The following is a 24,884-nucleotide window of genomic DNA, read 5'->3' as shown; positions in this document are numbered from 1 at the left end:
TTGCGCCCAAGAGTTCAAGGCTGCAGTAAGCCATGATTATGCCACTGCACTCCAGCCTGGGGAACAGAGTAACACCCTGTTACAAAAAAAAAAAAAAAATTAATTAAAAAAAAGAAAGTATATTAGAGGTTTTTTTTGAGACAGAGTCTCGCTCTGTTGCCCAGGCTAGAGTGAGTACTGTGGCATCAGCCTAGCTCACAGCAACCTCAAACTCCTGGGCTCAAGCAATCCTCCTGCCTCAGCCTCCCAAATAGCTGGGACTACAGACATGCGCCACCATGCCCGGCTAATTTTTTCTAGATATATTAGTTGGCCAATTAATTCCTATTTATAGTAGAGACGGGGTCTCGCTCTTGCTCAGGCTGGTTTTGAACTCCTGACCTCGAGCAATCTGCCTGCCTCGGCCTCCCAGAGTGCCAGGATTACAGGCGTGAGCAACCGAGCCTGGCCTATTAGAGCTTGTAGTAAAGTAAGGAAAACAGTGGGGGGCAGAAACAAGTACAGGCAGTTCCCTTATATGAAACATTTGGGGCCGGTAATAATTTGGAATTCAGAATTTTGGAGGTTTGTACAGAGGTAACACCCTAAGTTTAACAGATAGCATATTAATACCCCAGCAGCATCTGGGACAATACCACATAATTAAACACAATCATATTTCTACAGTGAGTACAAGCCTGTACTCATATAGGTTTAGTATCAGTACCCAAGGCAAAAATTTCATTTTAAGTAGTGCCAGGCAGGTAGTGAAAAGCAGAACCAAGGACATGGCAAAAGCAAATGCAAATGTTCCTGAAATAACTTAAATAGAGTACCTAATGAATCCCACAGATAAAGTCCAAGAAACATATTGACAGCCAAAAATCACTTAAAATCACAGGCCACCAAGAGTGTGAATCTGAAGAAACAAAGAAATGCTGAATCAGATCCACAAAAGCTATACATAATGAAATTATCAGACAATGTATATATGTTCAATAAATTTAAAGAAATAAAAGATGAGACAAAGGGTGTAAGGAACAAGAAACTATGAAAAATGATCAAGCAAATTTGAAAGAAAAAACAATTTTTAGAAATGAAAGATTCAGTAACTTTGTTTTTTTGAGCTGGTGTCTTGCTATGTTGCCCAGGATGGTCTTGAACGCGTGAGCTCAAGTGATCCTCCCACCTCCTGCCACCATGCCTGACTTACAATATTAAGATGAAAATAACATGCTAAAAATTGATCCAGTAGCAGATGAGACTCATTTTTAGAGAGAATCAATGAACTAAAAGATCTAAAGAAATCACTAGCCCTTTAAGATTCAAAGTATAGACAAGATTAAAGAGAAGAAGAAAAACATGGACGCTATTTATTTAAAATTCCAAAAGGTGATAATTAAGAAGTAAGAGCATTTAATTTCTAAACTAATAGAAAAGAAAAGAGATACTGTTATCAAAATGCTTGGGATTTAATTCTAGCTCCACACTTACTGTACAAGTTACTTAACCTTTCTAAGCCATGGTTTTCTCATGGTAAAATGTGGTAATAGCACCTCTACATCACAGAGATGTTGTGACTATTAAATAAAACCCAAACATGCACTGAGAACAGAACTCAGTGTCGCCTACTAGCAATTTAAAAAATAGAAAAATTTATCTGCAAGCAATAAAATTAAGAGTGAGACAGGGAGGAAATAAGGCTATCTGGATAATGGTTTCAAAATCTGTGGAAAGGAAAGGTGAGACAATGATCCTTATTCATTTGTTAATTCTGCTTACATACTTCTTAGAAGATAGGTCCCACTAGATATCTCTCCTGATCCTTTTTCATACCCTGATCTAACTCCACTTCACTCTCCAAATCCACCCAAATTTATAGGCAATTAGGGGAGAAAAGAAACTATTCCAATCCTTTTATTCCTCATCTTAAGTTCTGCTTTGTGAATTAAAAAGAGAGAGAGAGAGAAACACAAGAAAATCACATACTTACTTTTCATTAGTTTTCCTGATAACTCCTTTAGTGGAGAAGCGGGATTATTTCTACTGGCTACTATAAATCTGGAGGAGGATTCGTGGGTGTCCATGGAAACTTGATGAGTTCCTGCTCTGGCCATTTCAAGATGGAGAGAATGGGCACTGTCACATTCCTGGGAAAGCAGCAAGTAATTCTGAGTGTTGTTAGTTCTATTATTCCTGTCAATTCCTTCTGATTGAGTCATAAGCAATTGGGCTGAGCTAGAATCTTCCAATCTCTTATCAAGAGACTCGGTTACAAAAGAGGCTGTAGTTTCGTGCTTTTTAGATGGAGAGACAGGCTCAGCCAGTGAGCTCTGCTTCACCGTGTTCAGACTATGTGCTCTTATTCGTGACCAAGTTGTAGAGTGAAAACTTTCGGCCTCTAACCAAAATTTAACCAAATGCTCCATTCTCCGAAGTTCCATGAATTGAATGAAATAAGGAAGGACAACAGTATCATGCAAGACTTGTTCAAGGGTCTTTGAAAGACTTGATTTGGTCTCTTGAGTCTGGTAGTCCAGACAAGATCTGCCTAAAAGACAGAGCAAAAGAATTAGTTCAGTAACAAATAATTTCAAATTGACAGACTAACCAATCACCTTTAGAAACACTGGTACCAGAGGTCTTGAATAAAGTTTACTTCCTATTAATTAAAATGAATATAAAACTAGAAATACTATGGTTTTGGTTTCTGAACAAAGTAAAGGAACACCTGTTCAAAACATATCCAAATTATTAAAAAGTTCTTTGTTACTCAATTAATACTTACATCTTTATTTCAAAATATTAAAGAGGTACAAATGTTTTTGTTACATGGCTACCTTTTAGAATGCTCAAGTCTGGACTTTTAGTGTACCCATCACCCAATAGTGTTCATTGTACCCAACAGGTAGATATATCCCTTTCAATGGAAATTCATACCATGTAAATTCTTAAGAAAAAAAAATCTTATGATATTAGTCTCAAAGAAAAAAAATGAGCCATGAAAAATATTCTACCTCATTAAAAATCCCAGAAAAGCAAATCAATACAAGATGATATTTTTGCCTGTCAAAACAGGAAAACAGTTTGTCAAAAAATAACAAGCACTAACAAGGGAAAAGAGAAACAGGCAACACTTCATCCACGTGTGATAAGAATGCAAACTGGCAAAACCTTTTTTGAGAAGCACTCAGGAACAAACGCAAAGTCTTAACAAACGGCATGATTTTCAATCCAGTAACTCCACTTGCTAGAACTTATGCTGAGGAAAAATCGTGGATGTGTAGATTAAACTACAAAGATGTTATGAACTCTCAGCATTATTAATAATAAAGAGCAACATTGGGAATTTATCTTAAAAAATGAAATTAATTAAAAAATTTATACTTTATATTTAACTAAACTTAGGTTATAATTATAATCACAAGCTCAGTATTACATAAACAAACAAAATCAAAAAAACTTTTGGCATTAATAGTATGAACATAAAGAGGATCATTTTTATAAAACTAACTGAGGGTTTCATCAATTTTTTAAAAGGGCTTTTCTTAATCCTTTGATATTCAGATCATTTTCTTTTGAAGCACTTCATGTGTCATCATTCTCACTGACCATCTTATTGTCAATGTTAACTAGTCCATCATCATCAACATCACTTCGTGAACTTGACGAAATCCTGACCTTTTGCAAAAATTACAATTTCTTTTAATTAAACTCTTTGAAATAATGGTAGATTCACATGTAGTTGTAAGAAATAACACAGAGAGATTCCCTGTACCCTTTGGTTCCCCCCATGGCAACATCTTACAAAACTATAGTACAATATCACCCCCCCCATATTGACAATGAAACAATTCACCAATCTTATTCAGATTTCCCCAGTTTTACCTGTACTCATTTGTGTGTGTCTATTTTTAGTTCTATGCAATTTTATCATAAGTAGAATTCATGTATCTGCTGCCAAGATACAGAACCATTTTAACACCACAGGATCCCTCATGTTGTCCCTCTATAAACACACCCACCTACCCCTCTCACCTTCCTGTCCCTAACATCTGGCAAACACTAACCTGTTCATTTCCTAATTTTGTCATTTCAAGAATGCTATACAAATGGAATTATACTGTATGTAACCTTTTGGGATTGGCTTTTGTCTCTCAGCATAATTCCCTTGAGATTCATCCCAATGGGTTGTGTGTATCAATAGTTTGTTCCTTTTTATTGCTGGGTAATATTCCATGGCATGGATGTACCAATTCATCTACCTGTCAAAGGACATCCAATTTTTCACTATTAAGCTGCTCTGAACATTTGTGTACAGGTTTCTGTGTGAACATAAAGTCTTCATTTCTCTTGGAGAAATGTCTGAGAGTTCAATTGCTGGGTCACATGGTAATTGCATGTTTAGCTTTATAAGAAACTGCCAAACTTTCTTTCAGAGTGGCTATACCATTTTATATTCCTACCAGCAACGTATGAGTGATCCAGTAAAACCTACAATTTTACTTTGGGACCTATACGCATTGTGTTTGCAGTGCGTTGCTAAGTATGACCCATGAAGACACTAACACCCTGGCTTTGAATATACACAAATGCTAAGCAGCGAGAGATGTCAAAAGAGGAACTAATTTTATTAGAAGTCAATTCATCCATGGATTTTTCCTCAGTTTTTGACAACATGATATGCAATTTTTATAAGTGCAGAAATCTGGGTAACAAATACTCAGAAGGGGAAAGTTATTTTAACATAATGGATCTTACCATACATACTGCTATGTGACTTGCTTTTTTCACTTTAACAAATGTCTTAGACATTTTGCCAAGTCTTTAGATTTTTAAATGGTTATGTTGTACTCTAGAGTATGAGTACACAATTTGACTATTTTTCTATTAACAGATATTGATATGTTGTTCCTAATTTTTTGCTATCACAAATACTATAATGATTAGCCTTACACATACTTATTATATATGCAACTTTGTGCATACAGGTGCTTCTTTCTGAGGGATAGGTCTTAGAAAGAGAAGTTTTGCTTAAATGGCATGCATATTTTATATTTTGATAAATACTTATAAACTGCTTTCCAGAAAGTCTTCACCAATTTTTATTATCACTAAGTGGGAGTGGTCATTTCCTTGCATCTTCACTAACATTCAAATCATCAAACTTTAAATATATGCTAATGTGTTAGGGGATCATTAACTCATTATTTTAATTTGCGCTTCCCTCAGTAATAGTGAAGTGAGACATCATTTTCATATATTTATGTTTAGTGATCAAATGTATTTTTTCTTCTGGAAATTGCTCATTTTGCTACTGGGCATGCTTTATATATTTATAGTGATATGATACAGCACCATTCATTATACTTGTTGCTGTTATTTCACTTTAAATACATTTTTCAAAGCCCCTTCCAATTATATAGTTCAGTATCCTGTAACAGGAGTTTCACATATCGTATTATACTCAAATACTTTCTCTTACTAAAAGTTAACAAAATGTGATACTTACCCAGGTCACCAAAATGAGCGGCTTCCATGTGGCTTGGCTGCTTCTTAAGTGTTGCCGTCCTACTACTTGAAAAGGAGTCCATATTGGCAGAAATGGCATTGATTGCAACATGACTTGGTCCTGCAGCCTCCAGCAACGCATGATTTTTAGTGTTCTTTTGTGGGGAATGTACAGATATTGAAGCTGTAATTTTTTAAAAAATTGTTAAGAATTAAACACAATTTCATAGTATAAAACTCTCACAAGAAGACTTTCAGAGAACTTTGAAAATTAAATTTTGTAACATTTCTCTTAAGTCAGCATACTCAACAAAAAATACTTAATAAAAAATACTTAAGAGGAAAAGTAACTTAAGTGGCAGAAAACTGGAAACACCTAATATTATTTATAACTCAAAATTGCCTTAATTATATTTTATATAATAATGTAAAATACAATTAATTCCTTTGTACAAGGGTTCCCCCTCTTAACTTCTCTGTTAGAACTAGCAACTTATTTTTACCACTTATTCCTGATACTCTATCTTCTGTTGGTCTCCACAGTATTATACTCTCCTAATTTCTTCCATCTGCTCATCCTTCTCATTCTTTTTTTAATTTTTTTTTTTAAAAAAGCAGCCATGCTGAGATAGATAGATTGATTGATTGATTTAGAGATAGAGTCTTGCTATGCTGACCAGGTTGGTCTCAAACTCCTGGCCTCAAGCAATCCTCCCCACCTCAGCCTCCCAAGTCCCTAAAATTAAAGGTACAAGCCACGATACCTGGCTCCCCTCTCATTCTTTTAGTACACATTTATTATAAATGCCCACTGCATCATATGTGGTCTCCTTCCTTGACTCCTCTTCTTCCTGAGGCTGTCTTTCTTCTTTTATTCTATCTGCTAGAAAGCACATTTATTCTCAAACCTCCAATTATTACTACATCAATACTTTTCAAACCTTTTTTTTCCAGCTGTAACCTACTTTTCTTCCTCCCACAAATGAACTTAACAAAATGCAGACCCTGATATATCTGCAAAATAGATAAAACCTGAGTAACCCTGGCTAATTCAAGAGAAAACTCTTACTCATACCCTCAGCGTGGACCCTCTTGGCAACAGCTCCTAGGGCCCACCTCTGCAGAACAGATGAAAAATGCTTGACCTATATCTCAGACCTGCCCTGTGACCTGGGCTTTGGTCTTGTATCTCTAATTATTAATTATTCCCACTTTGGCTTTACCTTCTCAAGCCCAATTTGCCTAAACTTCAAACTTAAACATCATCTTCTAAACTACTTCTCCTTCTCAATTTCCCTGTCTCTGTTCAATCCACCAATCTCCAAAGCTCAAAATCTTGCTCCCTGCTTTTTCACTACATCTGTTTACTCACCAAGATCAGTTGACTTTTCCTTCAAGATGTTTAAACATTTACTCACCTGTATATTTTCAACACCACACCCTTAGTACAGGTCTTTCTGTGTTACAACAAAAGAACTTCTAGGATCTCCAATCCACAAATCTACAAAACTCCAGATTAACCTTTCATTAAACACCACACTTATAACACCAAGACCCTGTTCCAAAGCCTATAGTGGCTCCCTGTATTCTGTCTCAACTCTCTTTTCTGGTCTTCATAATCCTCTATGACCTCATCTCAATCTTTCTGAAAAAATTTCTCTTTACTTATCTGATGGTCCCTCTGCCCAATATATATTCAAAGAAATAAGCTGTCTTGGTAGGGAAAAAAAGAGAAAGAATCTCCTCTTTCATTCAAATCCTTCTTATTCTTTACCTTTTATAAAGGGCAAGTCTCATTTCATGAAGTCTTTCCTAAACTTCAGAAATCATTTGCTGATTTCAAATTCCTCTGAATTCCCTGCAATACTTCACTTAATTTAACTAATGCAACGTTTTGAGAGTCTATCTATGTTAAAACTAGTTAATAGTAACTACCAATGGAGTACCTAGTATTAACATATACCATACACTATACTAGTTTCTCTGTGTACTTTTTTTTTTTTTTTGGACTTTATTTAGTTCTCAATCCTGAAAGACCATACTTTCCTCATTTTAGAGATGAGGACACAAGTGAAAAAAAGTTAAATGCTTTGTTCTAGGTCAATGAGCTAGAAAAGACCCATTTCAATAAGAAGGGTTTCAACCTAGGTCTACTAGACTCTAAAACATCACTTTCTTACCTTGGGTTAAAATCTCAGACCCTAGAATTACTGTGTGTATAAGATAAAATATGGAAGTGAAAGACTCAAAAGCACTTCACACCCAATATACCAAAATTGAACATATTTCCCAGCTTGATTCTGTTGAGCAAGCCAGAAAGTAGGTATAAACATTAAATATTTCTCTCCCTCTTACTTCATATTTAATCAATAATAAAGTTCTATCCATTTCACCTCCTAATTTTTTTTTAAATCCATCCAGATCTCTTTATTTCTATCACTAGCAATCTAGCCCAAGCTACCTATAGAATTACAATTAATGATCTTCTCCTCTACCAATGTGTAAGTTCAATTAGGGCAGGATTCAAGTATTTTTTGTTCACTGTTATAGTCACAGTTGTGTCTAATGCCTAGAACAGAAGAAGTATTCCATAAATGATAACCATTATTATTTTGATTTATTTGCTACTGTTGTGTGTTTAAGTTTGTCTTTCTAACCAGACTGCAAACTTCTTGAGGGCTTACTTCTGTATTGCTGCTGTACTATCCTAAGGTTAAGTCAACAAATGCTAAGCACAGATGATGTACTGTCATAAACAGTGTATAAGCACGGAATTTTTTAGCCTGGTAGTGATTTAGAAATTAGGTAGGCCCATCCCATCATTCTATAAATGAAGAACCTGAAGAAAGTCAAATGACTTCTCAAGGTCATACTATTAGGGGCAAAGTTTAAAGTGGAAGACTGCTCTTCTGACTACCTAAAACATCAGATTTCCTTCTTTCTTCTGCAATCAGATCTAGTCTTCATAGACTTCTGTTTGCCAAGGGTTTTAAGCCTTTATCAATGCCAAGGCAGTTTCAACTAATGTGAAACCCAACGGGCTTTAAGTTATCAGAAGTAAGAGGACAACAGGCTGTAAATTATCTACTTTCCCCCTAAATTTAAAAATCTCATAAATTATAGTCTCCCTCTAGCAAACTGAGCATACAGAATCAATACTCAATGCTAGCAATATAACATACATACATCAGAAATAAAAATCTAAATAAGCAGCAATCTACAGATTTTATGTAAATAAATATTTATGAAATGAGTATGGAAACAATTTCCATTATGATTTTCTCATTCCAATCTCTGTATACTGGACATAATGAAATCAGTCAGAAATTCAATAGAGATTACAATCTAAGAAAAGCATGCTCTAACCTATAAATAACGACAATGTATTGATCCTAACAAAGCACTCTAAATAAATTATAAATTAAGGTTACTCATTCAAAGTAACAAGAAATGAAAATTGTAATCACCCATACTTCTGGATAAAGGACAGAAAACCAAGCCTTGTAAGTGGCAGTACTTCCCCATAGCTGAAAGGCTGCTCAGGTGAGAATTCTTCATTGTCTGCCTTATTAAATAGAGTCAAATAATTGCTTTTAGAGAACAATCCAATGTGTGATTAATAAAGGCACTGATTCACTGTAATCACTGGGACAGCCACCTCACACTAGGCTCATTGAAACCCTATTACGTGCTAGGTATTAAAGGATATACAGGTTAAAGAGAGAAGTCACAATAAAAAATAATTATAAAATAAGGCAGAAATGATTAATACCAAAAGAAGAGAGATGATAACAGGGTTAAAGAGCTTGTAAATGGGGGGGAAATGGGCATTTATTGAAACCTTAAAATCTGTACCCCCATAATATGCCAAAATAAAAAAAAAAAAAAAGAGCTTGTAAATGCAAAGCACATCACTTTTATTTTAAATTTTTATTTATTTTTTTTGAGACACAGTCTCACACCGTGGCCCAGGCAAATGCAGTGGTGTCAGCCTAGCTCAGAGCAACCTCAAACTCCTGGGCTCTAGTGATCCTCCTGCCTCAGTAGCCTCCTAAGTAGCTGGGACAACAGGTGCGGGACACCACACCCACCTAATTTTTTCTGTTTTTAGCAGAGGTGGGATCTCACTCTTGTTCAGGCTGGTCTCTAACTCCTGACTTCAGGCTATCCTCCTGCCTCCCAGAGTGTTAGGATTTCAGGCATGAGCCACCACGCCCCACCTCACATCACTTTTTAATACAGTAGAATTCCACTGAACTCACCTTTAATGGACTTGACATCTGAGGTCTTCTCTTGTTCTTTGCCTTTCACTAGAAGATAAAAGAGCATCACAACCAAATTTTGCAGCCAAAGAGATCCATTCTATATTTTGTAAAAAGTAGACAAGCTTTTTTTATTTTGGAGATAAGATCTGGTGCTGTCACCCAGGCTAGAGTACAGTGGCATTATCATAGCTCACTGTAGCCTCCAACTCCTGGGTTCAAGTGAAGTGAACCTCTCATCTGAGCCTCCTGAGTAGCTAGGACTACACGCCTGTGCCACCATGCCTGGCTAATTTTTTAATTTTTTAAAGAGATGAAGTCTTGCTGTGTTGCCCAGGTTGGTCTCGAACTCCAGGCCTCAAGTGATCCTCCCATCTCAGTCTCCCAAAGTGCTGGGATTACAGGCATGAGCCATCAGTGGTCAGACAAGCTTTATTCTAACTGATTCAAAGTTCTAGAACAAAATAGACTGACTAACTGCCTCGGAGGGGGACATGGCAGGGCAATTGTCAGGGAAGGTTTCTTTTAGGAAGTGACCTTTGCACCACTTCCAGTCAAAAATGTTGAGTGGACATGGAGAGACAATGTAGTCACAAAACCTAGGTTCAAATTCTGGCTCTGCCACTTATAAGCCATGTGATCTTGAACAAGTTACTTTACTTCTCTGGGTCTTAATTTCCTTGATGTATAAAATTAGGTCAATAATAAAAACTACTTTAGATGGTTGCTAAAGAAAAAATAAATACTTCTAAAGGGCTTAGAAGAGTAACTAGCACAGTAAATTCAGGATAAATTTAGGATAAATGTGAACCAATATTATTACCATGTGCTACCCACTGTACTGGCTACTGGAAGCAAAGTGAAGAAAGAGTTCTTAGGCTATGTATCATATCTTACTTCTTACTTTTCCCATAGCCTCAAGTACAAATATTCTAAACTCACAAACATGCTACACTTCTAACACTCAAGGTTTAACAACTTTTCTCTAGAACAAACATACAATGGCTCCTTTATTATACAAAACCAGTGAAAATCCTATTTCAGATAAGCTAACAATATAACATCCAAGAAAGGAGGCTATTATATCCAGAAAATCCCAAGGATTCAGCCAACAGACTTCTGGAATTGATAAATGAATTCAGTAAAGTCTCAGGATACAAAATTAATGCACACAAATCAGTGGCATTCCTATATGCCAGTAATAGTCAAGCAAAATTCAAATCAAAGACACAACACATTTCATAATAGCATCAAAGAAAATTAAATATTTAGGAATATATTTAACAAAGAAGGTGAGAGACATATACAGGGAGAACTACAAAACACTGAGAAAGAAGGTGTAGAAGATCTAAATAGATGGAAAGCCCTGCCATGTTCATAGATTGATAGAATCAATATTGTTAAAATGTCCATACTATGTAATCTACAGAATTAATGCAATCCCTATCAAAATACTACCATCATTCTTTACAAATTTAGAAAAAATAATTCTACGCTTCGTCTGGAACCAGAGAAGACCTCATATAGCCAAAGCGATTTTAAGCAAAAAGAACAAATTCGGAGACATCAGTCTCCCAAACTTCAAACTTAACTCCAAGGCTATAGTAACCAGAACAGCATCATAGTGGTGCAAGAACAGAGATACGGACCTTCAGAATAGGATTGAGATCCAAGATATAAAACCATCCTCATATAGTCATCTAATCTTCAACAAAGCAGACAAAAATATACATTGGGGAAAAGAATCTCTATTCAATAAGTGGTGCTGGCAAAACTGGATATCCACACGCAGAAGATTGAAACTAGATGCCCACCTCTCACAAAAATCAACTCACGATGGACAAAAGACTTATATATATTTTTAATTTAATTTACAATAATTCTTCTTTATTTATAAAACAGAGATGGGGTGTCGCTCTTGCTCAGGCTGGTCTCAAACTCCTGACGTCAATCGATCTTCCCACCTCGGCCCTCCTAGGATTACAGGTGTGAGGCACTGCACTGGCCTGGATAACAGACTTAAACCTAAAGTGTGAAACCTTAAGAATTCTGGAAGAAAACGTTGGGAAGACTCTTTCAGACATTGGCCTAGGCAAAGAATTTACGAAGAAGACCCCCAAAGCAATCACAGCAACAACAAAAATAAACATATGAGACCTGATCAAATTAAAAAGCTTCTGCACATCCAAGGAAACTATCATTAGAGTGAACAGACAACCTACAGAATGGGAGAAAACATTTGCTTTCAACATATCTGATAAAGGGCTGATAACAAGAATCTATGTAGAACTTAAGAAAATTAACAAGAAAAAAATCAAACAACCCCCTCAATAAATGTGCAAAGGACATGAACAGAAACTTTTCAAAAGAAGATTAATGGCCAGCAAACATGTAAAAAAGTGCTCAACATCTCTAATCATTAGGGAAATGCAAATCAAAACTATAATGTGATATCGCCTAATGCCAGTGAGAATGGCCCTTATCAAAAAGTACCAAAACAAATGCTGGTGTGGATAGGGAAAGATTAGAACACTCTTCTTATACTGCTGGTGGGACTGCAAATTAGTACAACCCCTGTGGAAAGTAATTTAGAGACACATCAAAGAGCTAAAAATAGAAATACCATTTGATCCAGCAATCCCACTACTAGGCATCTATCCAAAGGAAAAAAAGACATTTTATAATAAAGACATCTGCACTCGAATGTTTACAGCAGCATAATTCACAACTTCAAAGATGTGGAAACCACCCAAGTGCCCATCAATACATGAGTGGATTAATAAAAGGTGGTATATGTATATCACGGAATACTACTCAACTACAACAAACAATGGTGATCTAGCACCTCTATATATTATCCTGTATAGAGACTGAGCCCATACTTCGAAATGAGGCATCACAAGGATGGGAAAACATGGCACCACATGTACTCGCCATAAAATTGGTACTAACTGACCAATACTAAGGTGCTCACATGGTAGTAATACTCATTGGATGCCAGTCAGGGGGTGGGTGGGAGGGGGTAAACCCACAACTAATGGAAGCGAACACACTGTATGGGGGAGGGACATGGGCTTGTAGCCCTGGCTTGGGTGGTGCAAACGCATTACATGTAACCAAAATGTTTGTACCCTCATAATATCCTGAATAAATAAAATTTAAAAAAAAAAAAAAGGAAGGTGCTTGGCAGCGTAAGCCAAGTGTGAACTCTATTACAAGATCTGATGGAAAACTATTTTTTTTTTTTTTTGAGACAGAGTCTCACTTTGTTGCCCAGGCTAGAGTGAGTGCCGTGGCATCAGCTTAGCTCACAGCAACCTCAAACTCCTGGGCTCAGGCAATCCTCCTGCCTCAGCCTCCCAAGTAGCTGGGACTACAGGCATGCGCCACCATGCCTGGCTCATTTTTTGTGTGTGTATATATATATATATATATATATATATATGTGTGTGTGTATATATATATATTAGTTGGCCAATTAATTTCTTTCTATTTATAGTAGAGACGGGGTCTCGCTCTTGCTCAGGCTGGTTTCGAACTCCTGATCTCGAGCAATCCGCCTGCCTCGGCCTCCCAGAGTGCTAGGATGACAGGCGTGAGCCACCGCGCCCGGCCAGAAACCTATTTTTAACCTTCTTTACTTTTCTCGTATTTTTTCCAACATTAAACTTTTTAAAATCTTACCATAGAAAATAAAGATTTGAAATCAAATCAATTAAATTTTTCTTATCAAAATAAGAAATGCCAAAATGTGCCCATCTCTCTACTTTTGCTCTTTAACATTAAAAATTGAAAGGCTAGGTTGAGCGTGGTGGCTCATACCTGTCAACATCCCAGCACTTTGGGAGGTCAAGGCAGGAGGATGACTTGAGACTAGGGGTTTAAGACCAGCCTGAGCAACAAAGCCTGAGACCTAGTCTCTACAAAAATTAGCCAGGCATGGTGGCCCATACCTGTAGCCCTAGCTAATCAGGAGGCTGACGCAGGAGGATCACTCAAGCCCAGGAGCTGGAGGTTGCAGCGAGTTATGATAACACCACTGCACTCCTGCCTGGGCAACAGAGCAGGACCCCATCTCAAAACAAACAAGAAGTTGGAAGGCCAGTAAGAGGAAATAACTAGCTCTCAATTATATGAGTTCCTTGTGTGTGCCACTCTCCTGGCTCACAAAAGACAACAATCTTGCTTTCAAGAAGTTTACATTCAAGTGTGTGGAGACTAATACATAAATTATTAAGAACATTGCAGGTAGGATCACTGCTGTCTGGAAGATAAAATTTTAAAATGTGGTAGGTGAAGTATTTCACATACAGTTTAAGGTTCCTTTGCAGTCCTTTCAGCAACATCTGCCAACCGGCTTCTCTCACTTGAAACACTCACTTGTCATGGCTTCCCTGATGCCCCTATCTCCCGGCTTTCTAGCCACTCCCCAGTTTATCCCCTTGCTGACCTCTCCACCTTTGCCCACTAGGAGTTTCTCAGGGAAAGGGTGGGTTATTCTCTTTTCTCTGCATATACGTACATATTTCCTGGCTGATTCTACCCATTCTTAAGGCTTTCAATACTATAGATGTGCTGTAACTCCTAAATTTACATTTCCATTCTAAATCTTTTTTGATCTCAAATTCATATAGCGAAACCTACTGCCATCTTCCATAATTCCGCTTGTCCAAAATGGAATGTATCATCTTTTCCCAAACCTGTTGTTACCTCAGTCTTCATCTTCTCTCATGAATGACACCGTCACCTTTTACTTAGGTAAAAAATCTGAAAGTCATCCTTAACATGATCTCTCCCTTACCTCTCATGCCCAAATCATTTCTATGACCAAGTGATTCTACTACCAAAATATACCTCCACATTTCCACTTTTGCCACCCTCAAAGCATTCTCCTACATATCTCCTATGTAATACTTCAAACATAAAAGGGCATGCAACATGACTATCAAATATTAGCATTTTGCTTTATTTCCTCCCCCTGTATTAATATTTCACATATAGTCTAAGGTTCCTATAAATCATGATCTGACCCCATTGCTCTTCCCCCTTCAGAGATAAACACTATCCAAAATTAGATGTTTTCTGCCATACATGTTTTTAGACATTCACTACATATGAATGTATACTAATATGGTATACATATGGTATTCTACACATAAATGGTATTCTACACATATATACTGATGTAGTTCTAGTTCATTCATCAAGCTCTAGCTTATTTATTCTACTTAATTATTTTATAAATACACATTTACCCATTTTCCTGTTAATACACATTTACTTTATTTCCTAATTTTCATTTATAAACATTGATGTGATGAACATTCTAGTACATGGCTTCCTATGCACATAAACAAAAATTTCTCTAGGATAACAAATTATGTGCATTTTTAAGGACAGTGACAATACCAATTTATACTCCTATAGCCATACTTTGTATGCTTATCCTTGCTATTTCTAATTCTTGCCAACTTATTAGTTTTGAAATGGTATTTGATGTTTTAAATTCATTTCCTGTTTCCTTTGAAGTCATACATCCTTTCATGTTTACTGGCCATTTAGGTTTCCTCTTTTATGAAATGCCTTTGTCTTTTATTTCTTACTTATAGAAATTCCATACATGTTCTAGATGCTAATCCTTTGTGTTGCAAATATCTTAAATATATTTTATGGTATGGAAGTTTTTAATTTTAATGTCGCCAAATTTATATTATATGGTTTGTATTTTCCTGTATCTTTAAAAAATATCCTTTCCTACCCCAAGATCAGATTTTCCCCACTATATGTTCTTCTATATGATTTCAAGTTTTGCTTTTTTTATATTTTGGGCTCTTACCTACCTGAAATGTATTTCAATATATTAGGGACTGGCAAACAACAGCCTACTGGGACAAATCCAGCCCACCACCAGTTTCTGTCAATAAAGTTTTATTATAGCACAACCCTACCCATTTATTTACATACTGTCTATGGCAACAAGGATAGAAGATAGTATGACAGATACCATAGAGCCTGCATAAAATATTTACTATCTGGCCCTTTACATAAAAAATAAGCTAAGCCCTATATATATGAAAGGAGGTAGGAATTTTTTTTTTTTTTTTTTTTTTGCCAAATCAGCATCATATACTGATTAGTCTATCCTTTCCCAACTGACTAGGAACTCTTTTTACATACTAAATTCAAATACATACTGTGTTTCCCCAAAAATAACACCTACCCATAAAATAAGCCCTAGCAGGATTTCTAAGCATTTGTGCAATATAAACCCTACCCCCAAAATAAGACCTAGTGATGGCCTGGCTATGCAGCGTATCTGCACAACCCATGCATTTCTTCTTGAAGCAGTAAAGACGACGAGCAGCCCTTCTCATCTGCCCCATCATGACAGCCACTATCCCAGAGGTGACCGGAAAGGTACGGGCAGACCCACCAACAAGGTCATCTCACCCTGTCAGGTCCCGGCCATCCTGTGCGTGCTGCAAGCTGAGGCTTTGAGGGGAAAATAACACATCCCCTGACAATAAACCCTAGGGTGTCAATTCTTGAGGAAAAATAAATATAAGACCCTATCTTATTTTCGGGGAAACACTGTACCTGGGTCTGTTTCTACACATTCGTTTTGGAAATATTCCATAGAATGGAAGATGGGAAACCAAATTGAAGGCTACAGCAAAATAATGCTGCTTCCCTGATCTTCATAAAACCAGCTCCTTCTTGACATTTAAACTGAGATTTGAATGTCATCTCCTCAGAGAACTTCCTTAACTACCCAATGTAAACAGAGATGACTGCCTAGACCAGGGTGTTATTTATCAGGGATGATAAGAAGTGGTTGGATTTGGGTATGTTCTGGGGTAGAATTAACAGATTTGCTGATGGATCAGTTACAGAGTAGGAGAGAAAGAAAGATTCAAGGATGTACTAAAGTTTTAGCCTGAGTGATTAAAAGGCCAAAAGTGCCATTGATTAGGATGAGAAAAAATGATGAATAGGTTTAGAAGGGCTAAATCTGGAACAAAATTTTAGATATCATAAGTTAAAGGTAACTATTAAAGATATAAAGTGGACTAACAGTTGGATATACCAGTTAGGATTCGGGGGTGAGGATTCAATCTAGAGATGTAAATTTGGGAGTTATCAACATATACATGACACTTAAAACTAGTATTTAAAGTCTGTATGGGATCCTTAATAGGATCATCTCCAGCTTCTACTCTTGCATCTAGAATAATCTTTTTGAAACATAAAATGAGCTCACTCCTGAAGGAGTGATCCTTTTAAAATTTTTAAATATTCCTCTGCACTTGAAATAAAATCTAACCAAGGCATATAAAACTCTCAATCACCTGATCCTTGCCTACTTCTACACCTCAGGCACAGTAGCCTTCTTTCCTTTCTTGAAGGGCACCAAGCTCTTTCTTGCCTCATGACCTTTGAACATGCTGTTCCCTGTGCTTACAGTGCTCTTCCCTGGCCTCTGTAAAGTTACCTCCTACTGATCCTTCAACTCTAAGTTTCCAGGTTACCTGCTGAAGCCTTTCTTTAACACTCTACCAAAAAGCTTTCTCCTCTTAATCTCTTTCATAACTTCACTCAATTCTTAAATATATACCAAATACACACACAAAGAGATTTGTTTGCCTATTTGTCCGTCTACCCCAGCAGACAGGAAGCTCCATGGGTGCACTTTGTCTTCTTGTTCACCGCTCAATTGTGAGGACCTAGCACAGTGCCTGACTGCAGACACTCAAAAGTAGTTGTTAAATAAATAAAAATAATAGCCTCTTGTGCAACATGCAATTTGGCCTCATTATTCTTTAATAAACCTTTTACACTCCAATGCTTCATCAGTCTTAGAATGTTTTTCCCCCTTAAAAAAAAAAAGACCAACCACTTCAAAACTGTCAAACTAGAGAACTATCAATTCTACCCTTACCTTACCAATAAGCTTCCTCCTACCATCTTGCTAGTTTCATTCATTCTGCACTGTTTCATTCACTAATCACCTAGCATCAATTACCGCAACCCTGTACCTACAAAGGAGGAATTCTTTAAAGAGATTAAATGGGCCCTGTAGGAATCATCTGATTCTCAGTGGAGGAGAGAAAAGTGGGTAAACTGGCCTGTCCCAGGCTACCATTAGTAGGACAGCGGTCATGTGAGCCCAAGACCCTGATTTCATTTAGTGCTTTTTCCAAAACCAGTTTCTGTCTGGTACCACTTCTCTGAAGAAACAAAAATTGTTAGAAGAACCACTATCATACAGAGACCCACACTTGTTCACTTTGGAAATGTATTTTTAATGAAGTACAACCACCTTACCCAGGATCGAAATCAGGCTGCCTCTACTTAAAAACTAGGGAGCTATTACAACTGAAAAGCAGAAATATAAGTAGTTCGTTCATAAAGTTAGGGTTTCAGTAGTTAGTAAGCTTGCTAAGTCATCAAAAAAAGTAGCCTTCCTCATTGAGGAACTTTAGCAATAAGTAATTTTATTTCAAGAACAGCAGTAACGCCCTCCCACCTAAAAAAAAATAAGAGGAAACTGGAAAATAGCCCTGGCTGAAGGAAACGATTTTTTCAGGTGTTGCTGTTAGACATAAAACCCTTAATATTCGGAAAATTCAGACTTCCGCAATAAGGTACCAAAGGGATTTTCTTAATCTTGATCAACAGTACGCAAGAAAACCCCAAAACCCTCTTAGAGCTATTCTTAAGCAAACAAACATGAACTTGTATGGGTTTCAGTAAACACTTTTGGACTAGCGTGACAATTCCCCTCTGACCTCGCGCGAGGAGACCACCTTCTCCCTCCTTGCAGAGTCCCGGAGCAGAGCAAGGCACTCAGGGGGCGTCTGCAAGGAGGCCAAAAGGCTCACCTAGGGCCTCGCTGCCGCCCAGAAGGGAAGGAAGCCCTTGCAGGCCCACCTGCCCCACCGCCGCCCCTGAGGCCCAGCCTGACTCCCCGCCGGCGCCCCCTCAGCTACCTTTCCGCCGGAAGAAGGACATGGCGGGGCCCGGGTCGGGGCGGAGGGTGCGGGGGGACTGTCGCGGGGAGGGCCCGGCTCCCCTCATTCAGCAACTGGCCCGGACTTCCGGGTCCGCAGGGACCGCCGCACTAGCCCGAAAAGAGACCCTTCTTCCGGGTGTGGGTCCCACCGCCTCGGGATGCCCAGGCAGCTCCTGCCGCCATATTATCAACAAGCCGCCCGCCCGGAGTTCCGGTCCTTCCCCGCGCGAGGCTTCACGGGAGGCCCCGCCGCCGGCCCCGCCCCCTCCCGTGGATGCAAGGGCGCGCACCCGCACCGCCCACGTGACCCTCCGCGCGTGCGGTCTGCGCCCCTGGCCCAGGACCTGGGTGCTGGGAGCCGGGCGCGGTTCCCGTGGCAGATCTGCGGCGCCTGGGCCGTTCCTCGCAGGGTGCTGGAGACCAGTGTCCGCAAAACGAGCCCCCGGAGCGGGAGCTGCCTTGGAGTTGGGCCTGCGCGGCGTCTCAGGCCCGGGCGCCCTCGGACGTGCCGGGTCTCCGCTCGAGCCTGTTGAAAGGCGCCTGCGACCCGCACAGTCACCCTGCGCCCCGCGGAGCAGGGCGCCCGGCGCAGTGACCTTGGGACTGAAGGTCATGGGTTTCTCGGATCCCCGGGAGCGCCGCATTTGTGGGGGACAGCGGCGCGTTGATGGAAGCCTCGCCAGCGTGTACCGGGCCGACTCCAGCGAATCGCCCGTGTTCACGCACCGCTTCCCTGCGGCCCTCCCGGCCGCTGCGGCGAGGCGACCGGGCTGTGGGTCTCGGAGCTCGCTACGCTTCGTAGCCGCTGCTGCAGGCGGGCCGTGGCGGAACGGGACGGTGATACGGCGACGCGATAAATGTTCGCAGGGGCTTTAGCTGGCGACATCTATCGTGTGATGGACGGGGAAACTGAGGTCCTGAAGAGGAGGCAACTTGCCCAAGAGTGTTCAGGGTGTCTGCGTTTAAGACTCCCTAGAACCCGGGGGCTTTTCGCCGCGCTCTTAGGTTAGTAGATTGGCCTGTTTCGCTTCGGGGCACGTTTGCAAGTGCATGACAGCTTACTAAAGCTGACATTTATTGAAAACTCACTGTGCCCCGGTCCTGTGCTAAACCCTCCAGAGTAGTAACAGTCCTCAGAGTCGGTCTTGGTGTGGGGAAAACTAGGCACAGAAAAATAAAGGCACCTGCCCAGGGTCACAAATGAGCTAGGCGTAAAGCCTGGATTCCAAGGTCGAACCCTGCCAGGTGAGGAGAGAGTGTGGGGAGCCGGGCGGGAGCGGGAGAGCGGCCGTGGTCCTGCGGCCGCGAGGAGCTGCGGCCGACCGCGCGTCGGCCCGGAAGCCCCGCTGGCGCCGCCCGCCCGCGCGCTCGGGCCCGCGCCGCGCCGTCCGCGGCCGACGGAACCACGGATCGCGCCCCGCGCCCTCCCAAAGGGAGAGTGGCTGAAGTCAAGGAAGCGTAGGCCCGGGTGCGGTTTTAGTGGGGGTTCCTCTACAGTCTAAGGGGATAGATGGCTATCCCGCAGGGGGCCCAGCGCAGGGCGTTACACCCTTAGCTGGAACGTACAGCGCCCTTTTCTCCTTCCCTTCCAGTCCAGTTTCTTTCAGAGGCTGTTCTGTATTTTTTGACTGCTTAGTTGGTTGGGGCAGGAGGGACACGGGACAAATTCTTCCTTATTCTCTCCAACTAAACGTAGAATAGGCGAAGAAGCAGTTTTCTTCCCCGACTTCCAGGCAAGCTTCTACCAGAAATTCTGGAGTTGCCTTATTTCCCTGGACAGCTGAATACTTTCCAGTCATAATAATGGCCGTCATTATTTATGAAGTACTGATTATGTGCCCTCCAAGTACTAAGTGCTTTGTAATCACGATCTCACTTAATTCTGCAACCCTGCCCACCCCACCCCAAAAAGAGACCCTGTGAGCTGGCTGCCATCATTACACGCAATTTACAGACGGAGCCCTGAGACTCAGAGTAACTTACTCAGGATCACAAGGCTAGTAAATCACTTCTATTCTGACTTCAAAGTCACTTTCTCCTGTCCTTCCCTCCACCTCCAGCTAATACTCATTTGTCCAATGTTCCAGAATGGGCTGTCTGTTTGGCAGGTATAAGGGGATGAGTGAGATCTAGCAGGGCAGATTCTCCAGGTGCCTTCTGATTCATCACCGTTACGGTATTTATGTGCTTAGGAAAGCTTCATGTTAAGAGTATTGTCATTTAATATTTTGAAATTTGATGAGCCACATATGAATAAAGTTAAAACAAGAATATAAAAATGAATATTCCATTAGCTTGAATACCCAGTTGTGGCAAACTGATATTCAGCATTGTATTTCTAAATTGTTAGTCACTAATTTACACAAAAAATAAAATAAATTTTTACCAGAAGGAGTTTCTGTAATTATGCTTCCAAATTTAAGGGAATCCTCACAGCCTTTTTATACTGTTTGGATTAATTACAACAAATCGGGTAAAATCAGCAAGTTAATTATCATGAAGCCAGTGAATAAAATTAATCTATGATGAACACTGCTTACAAATTAGCAAACAGTATTCTACCACATACATTATAACAAATGTAGTTTTCTATATCATTCATCACATCAAAAAACTATTCAAACAAATATTTTGATACAGGAAAGCTCCTTGTTCCTTTTTAGTAAGCAGATATAAACAAACTCAGATTTATGACATCAAGATTGAGACTACTGTACATATTGATATAATTTAAAATTCTCATCAGCTGTCTAAACAAACTAATTCTTAACCCAGTGTTTTATATTACGAAAGCATTTGCATCTATATCTTCAGGAAAGTTATCGCTGAAGTAATTGTAGCCTCTGATTTTAGTTCTAATCAAATCAGTTGTTTCTGTAGTCTCTAATCATGCCAGATGAATGGGATTTTATTGCAGATTTTGCCCATTAAACTCAAAACAAGCAGTCAGGAGATTATAATAATATTAATAATTTAAATTTGCATAGCAGAGACTTCCATTTCTGATAACAATTGAGTAGGTAATTTGGAGTAGTCACATGCTTAGAAAAACCAAAAAAAGATGAAGGAAATATAAAAAGCAGTGGGGCAATAAGAAGATAATGAAGAACTACTGGGTGAAGACAGAGAGGAAAATGAAATCCAGAGTTAAGTCCTGTATCCAGTGCCTCTTGCTCTGGAAGCTTTTGATGTTTAGTAAAGAAAAAGACTGAGAAGCTGAATTGAGTGATGCTGACTAGACACAAAAGTGGAAGCAAGGAGCCTATTTTGGGTCGAGATTCTAAAAAACTAGGCCAGAAGTAAACTTGTCTTTTCAAGGGTTGTAACCCAGCTTCAAATCATCTGAGTGATCTAGGAAATCTTAACCTCAAACAATAAATTTGGGAAATCCTGACTACTGGTACCCCTAGGTGCCTGGTAGAATCAAATGAAAATCTATTGGAATAAGATAACATCACCCAAGTTCTCAAATTACTTCAACAATTTTTCAAATACAATGTCTGTCATACAGTCACAGATATCAAGGCATATAAGATAAAACATAGGAACAAGAGCCAAGAGAAATGACTAGCAGCAGAAACAGTCACATTGGACCTCCACATAGTGGAATTATCAGACAGATTTATTTATTTTTATTTTTTTTTTGAGACGGTCTCACGCTCTTGCCCATGCTAGAGTGCCGTGGCGTCAGCCTAGCTCACAGCAACCTCAAACTCCTGGGCTCAAGCAATCCTCCTGCCTCGGCCTCCTGCGTAGCTGGGACTACAGGTGTGTGCCATCATGTCCAGCTAATTTTTTTCTTTTTTTCGTTGCTGGCTAATTTAGTCCTAGTTAATTTCTTTCTATTTTTAGTCTTACTCTTGCTCAGGCTGGTCTCAAACTCCTGACATCAAGCCTCCTGCCTTGGCCTCCCAAAGTTCTAGGATGATAGGCGTGAGCCACCACTCCTGGCACAGACACTGTTCTTGCTATGTTCAAGGAGATAAAAACAAGATAGAAAATTTGGACAGAACTGGAAATTGTAAAAATTGACAGAGTAGATGTGAAAAAGAAGCAACTAGAAATTCTACAACTGAAAAAATAACAAACTAAAAACTAAATGGATCTGTAAGTGCCAGGCATGGTGGCTCTTTCCTATGGTCCTAGCACTCTGGGAGGCCAGGGCAGGAGGATCACTTGAGCTCAGAAATTTGAGACCAGCCTGAGCAAGAGCAAGACCCTGTCTGTACTAAAAATAGAAAAATTAGCCGGGCATGATGGACCTATATTCCCAGCTACTTAAGAGGCTGAGGCAAGAGGATCACTTGAGCCCAGGAGTTTGAGGTTGCAGTGAACTAAGATGATGCCACTGCACTCTACCCTGGGTGACAGAGTGAGACTGTGTCTCAAAAAAAATAAATAAAAACTTTAAAAGAAAAAAAGTAAATGGATCTATAAGAAAGGTTATAGCTAAAGAGAGAATTTGTGAAATGGTAAACAGGTCAGAAAAAAGTACCCATAATGAAGCATACAGTGAGGGTAAGAGTCCTAAGAGAATACAATGAGAAGGTTTACCATATGTTTGATTAGAGTACAGAAGGGGAGAAAGAATTTAGCAGAGAAAACATTTGAAAAACTAATGGGTGACAATTTTCCTGAAGTGATAACAGAAACCAACCTACCAATTCAAGAATCATTATGAACTGCAAACAAAATAAATAAAAAGAAATCCACCCATAGATTATTAATAACAAATCTTCAGGAAATAAAAACCCCCCAAAATTTTTTGAGACAGGGTTTCACTCTGTCACCCAGGCTGGAGTGCAATGGCACAATCAGCTCACTCTAACCTCCAATTCCCGGGCTCAAACAATTCTCCCACCTCAGCCTTCTTTTTATTTATTTATTTTTATTTTTATTTTTATTTTTTTTTGAGACAGAGTCTCACTTTGTTGCCCAGGCTAGAGTGAGTGCCCTGGCGTCAGCCTAGCTCACAGCAACCTCAATCTCCTGCGCTCAAGCAATCCTGCTGCCTCAGCCTCCCGAGTAGCCGGGACTACAGGCATGCGCCACCATGCCCGGCTAATTTTTTGTATACATATGTTAGTTGGCCAATTAATTTCTTTCTATTTATAGTAGATATGGGGTCTCACTCTTGCTCAGGCTGGTTTCAAACTCCTGATCTTAAGTAATCCTCCTGCCTTGGCCTCCCAGAGTGCTAGGATTACAGGCGTGAGCCACTGCACCCGGCCATCAGCCTTCTTGAGTAGCGAGGACTACAGGTACACACCAGCACTCCCAGCTAATTTTTATATTTTTTGTAGAACAGGATCTCGCCATGTTGCCCAGACTAGTCTCAAACTTCTGGCCTCAATCTATCCTCCCACCTTAGCCTTCCAAAGTTCTGAGATTAGGCATAAGCCACTGTTCCTGGCTAAAAAAAAAAAATTATTAAAAATCGCTGAGGATAAAGGAAAGATTACCTTCAAAGGAATAACAGATAGCTGATTTTTTTCAACAGTTGTAATGGAAGCCAGAAGACTGATATTAAAACTTCAATGTGCCTTAAAAAGTAACTATTAACCCAGAATCCTAACCCATCAAAAATATATTTCAAGGATGACACAAAATAAGATATTTTCAGACAAAAAGAGAAAAATTGTCACCAGCAGATCTCACTAAAGGATATTCTAAAGGATTTATTTCAGGCAGAAGAAAAGTGACCTAAGATAGAAAGTCTGAGCTGCAAGGCATTACAAAGAACAAAGAAAGTATGAAGTGGATAAATGTGAATGAGCTGCTTACTGCGTAAGCAGTAATAATAAAGTTGGGAAAGTTAACCAACTGCAAAGTTGGGGGGCACCGTCAGATACCAGTTGCAAGTTCAGGGGTCCCCAAGATGACTCTTAGTTTTGATAATTTGGTAGAAGTGCTTATGAAACTCACTGAAAGCTGTTTTATTCACAGTTATGAATTGTTACAGCTAAAAGATATAGATTAGAATTACCCAAGGGAAGAAATGCTTATTATAGAGTCCAGAAAAGTACAAATGAGAACTTCCAGTTGCCCTCCCCCCATGAAGTTAGGACAGGGTTGGTTTCCCAGCATGAAGTATTGGCAACCAGGGAAACTGACCCATG

At 39.4% G+C, this 24,884-nt stretch overlaps 1 protein-coding gene across 2 annotated transcripts in view; it reads right to left on the bottom strand.

Moving 5' to 3' along the window:
• Positions 1-18,976, bottom strand: part of AKAP10 (A-kinase anchoring protein 10) — a 71,652-nt gene extending 52,676 nt beyond the window's left edge. For both annotated transcript variants that reach the window (XM_012737906.2, XM_012737901.2), the window contains exons 1-4: positions 18,743-18,976; positions 9,753-9,800; positions 5,492-5,674; positions 1,973-2,530 (exon numbers count right to left, since the gene is read on the bottom strand). In XM_012737906.2, coding sequence (XP_012593360.1) covers positions 1,973-2,530; positions 5,492-5,674; positions 9,753-9,800; positions 18,743-18,830 — 877 coding nt within the window. In that variant the 5' untranslated portion in view covers positions 18,831-18,976. The remainder of the gene's footprint in view (positions 1-1,972; positions 2,531-5,491; positions 5,675-9,752; positions 9,801-18,742) is intronic.
• Positions 18,977-24,884: the final 5,908 nt, after the last annotated feature.

The sequence above is a fragment of the Microcebus murinus genome, chromosome 18 (assembly GCF_040939455.1).
Source record: "Microcebus murinus isolate Inina chromosome 18, M.murinus_Inina_mat1.0, whole genome shotgun sequence".
Taxonomy (NCBI): Eukaryota; Metazoa; Chordata; class Mammalia; order Primates; family Cheirogaleidae; genus Microcebus; species Microcebus murinus.
This window is presented reverse-complemented; position numbering and strand designations above follow the sequence as displayed.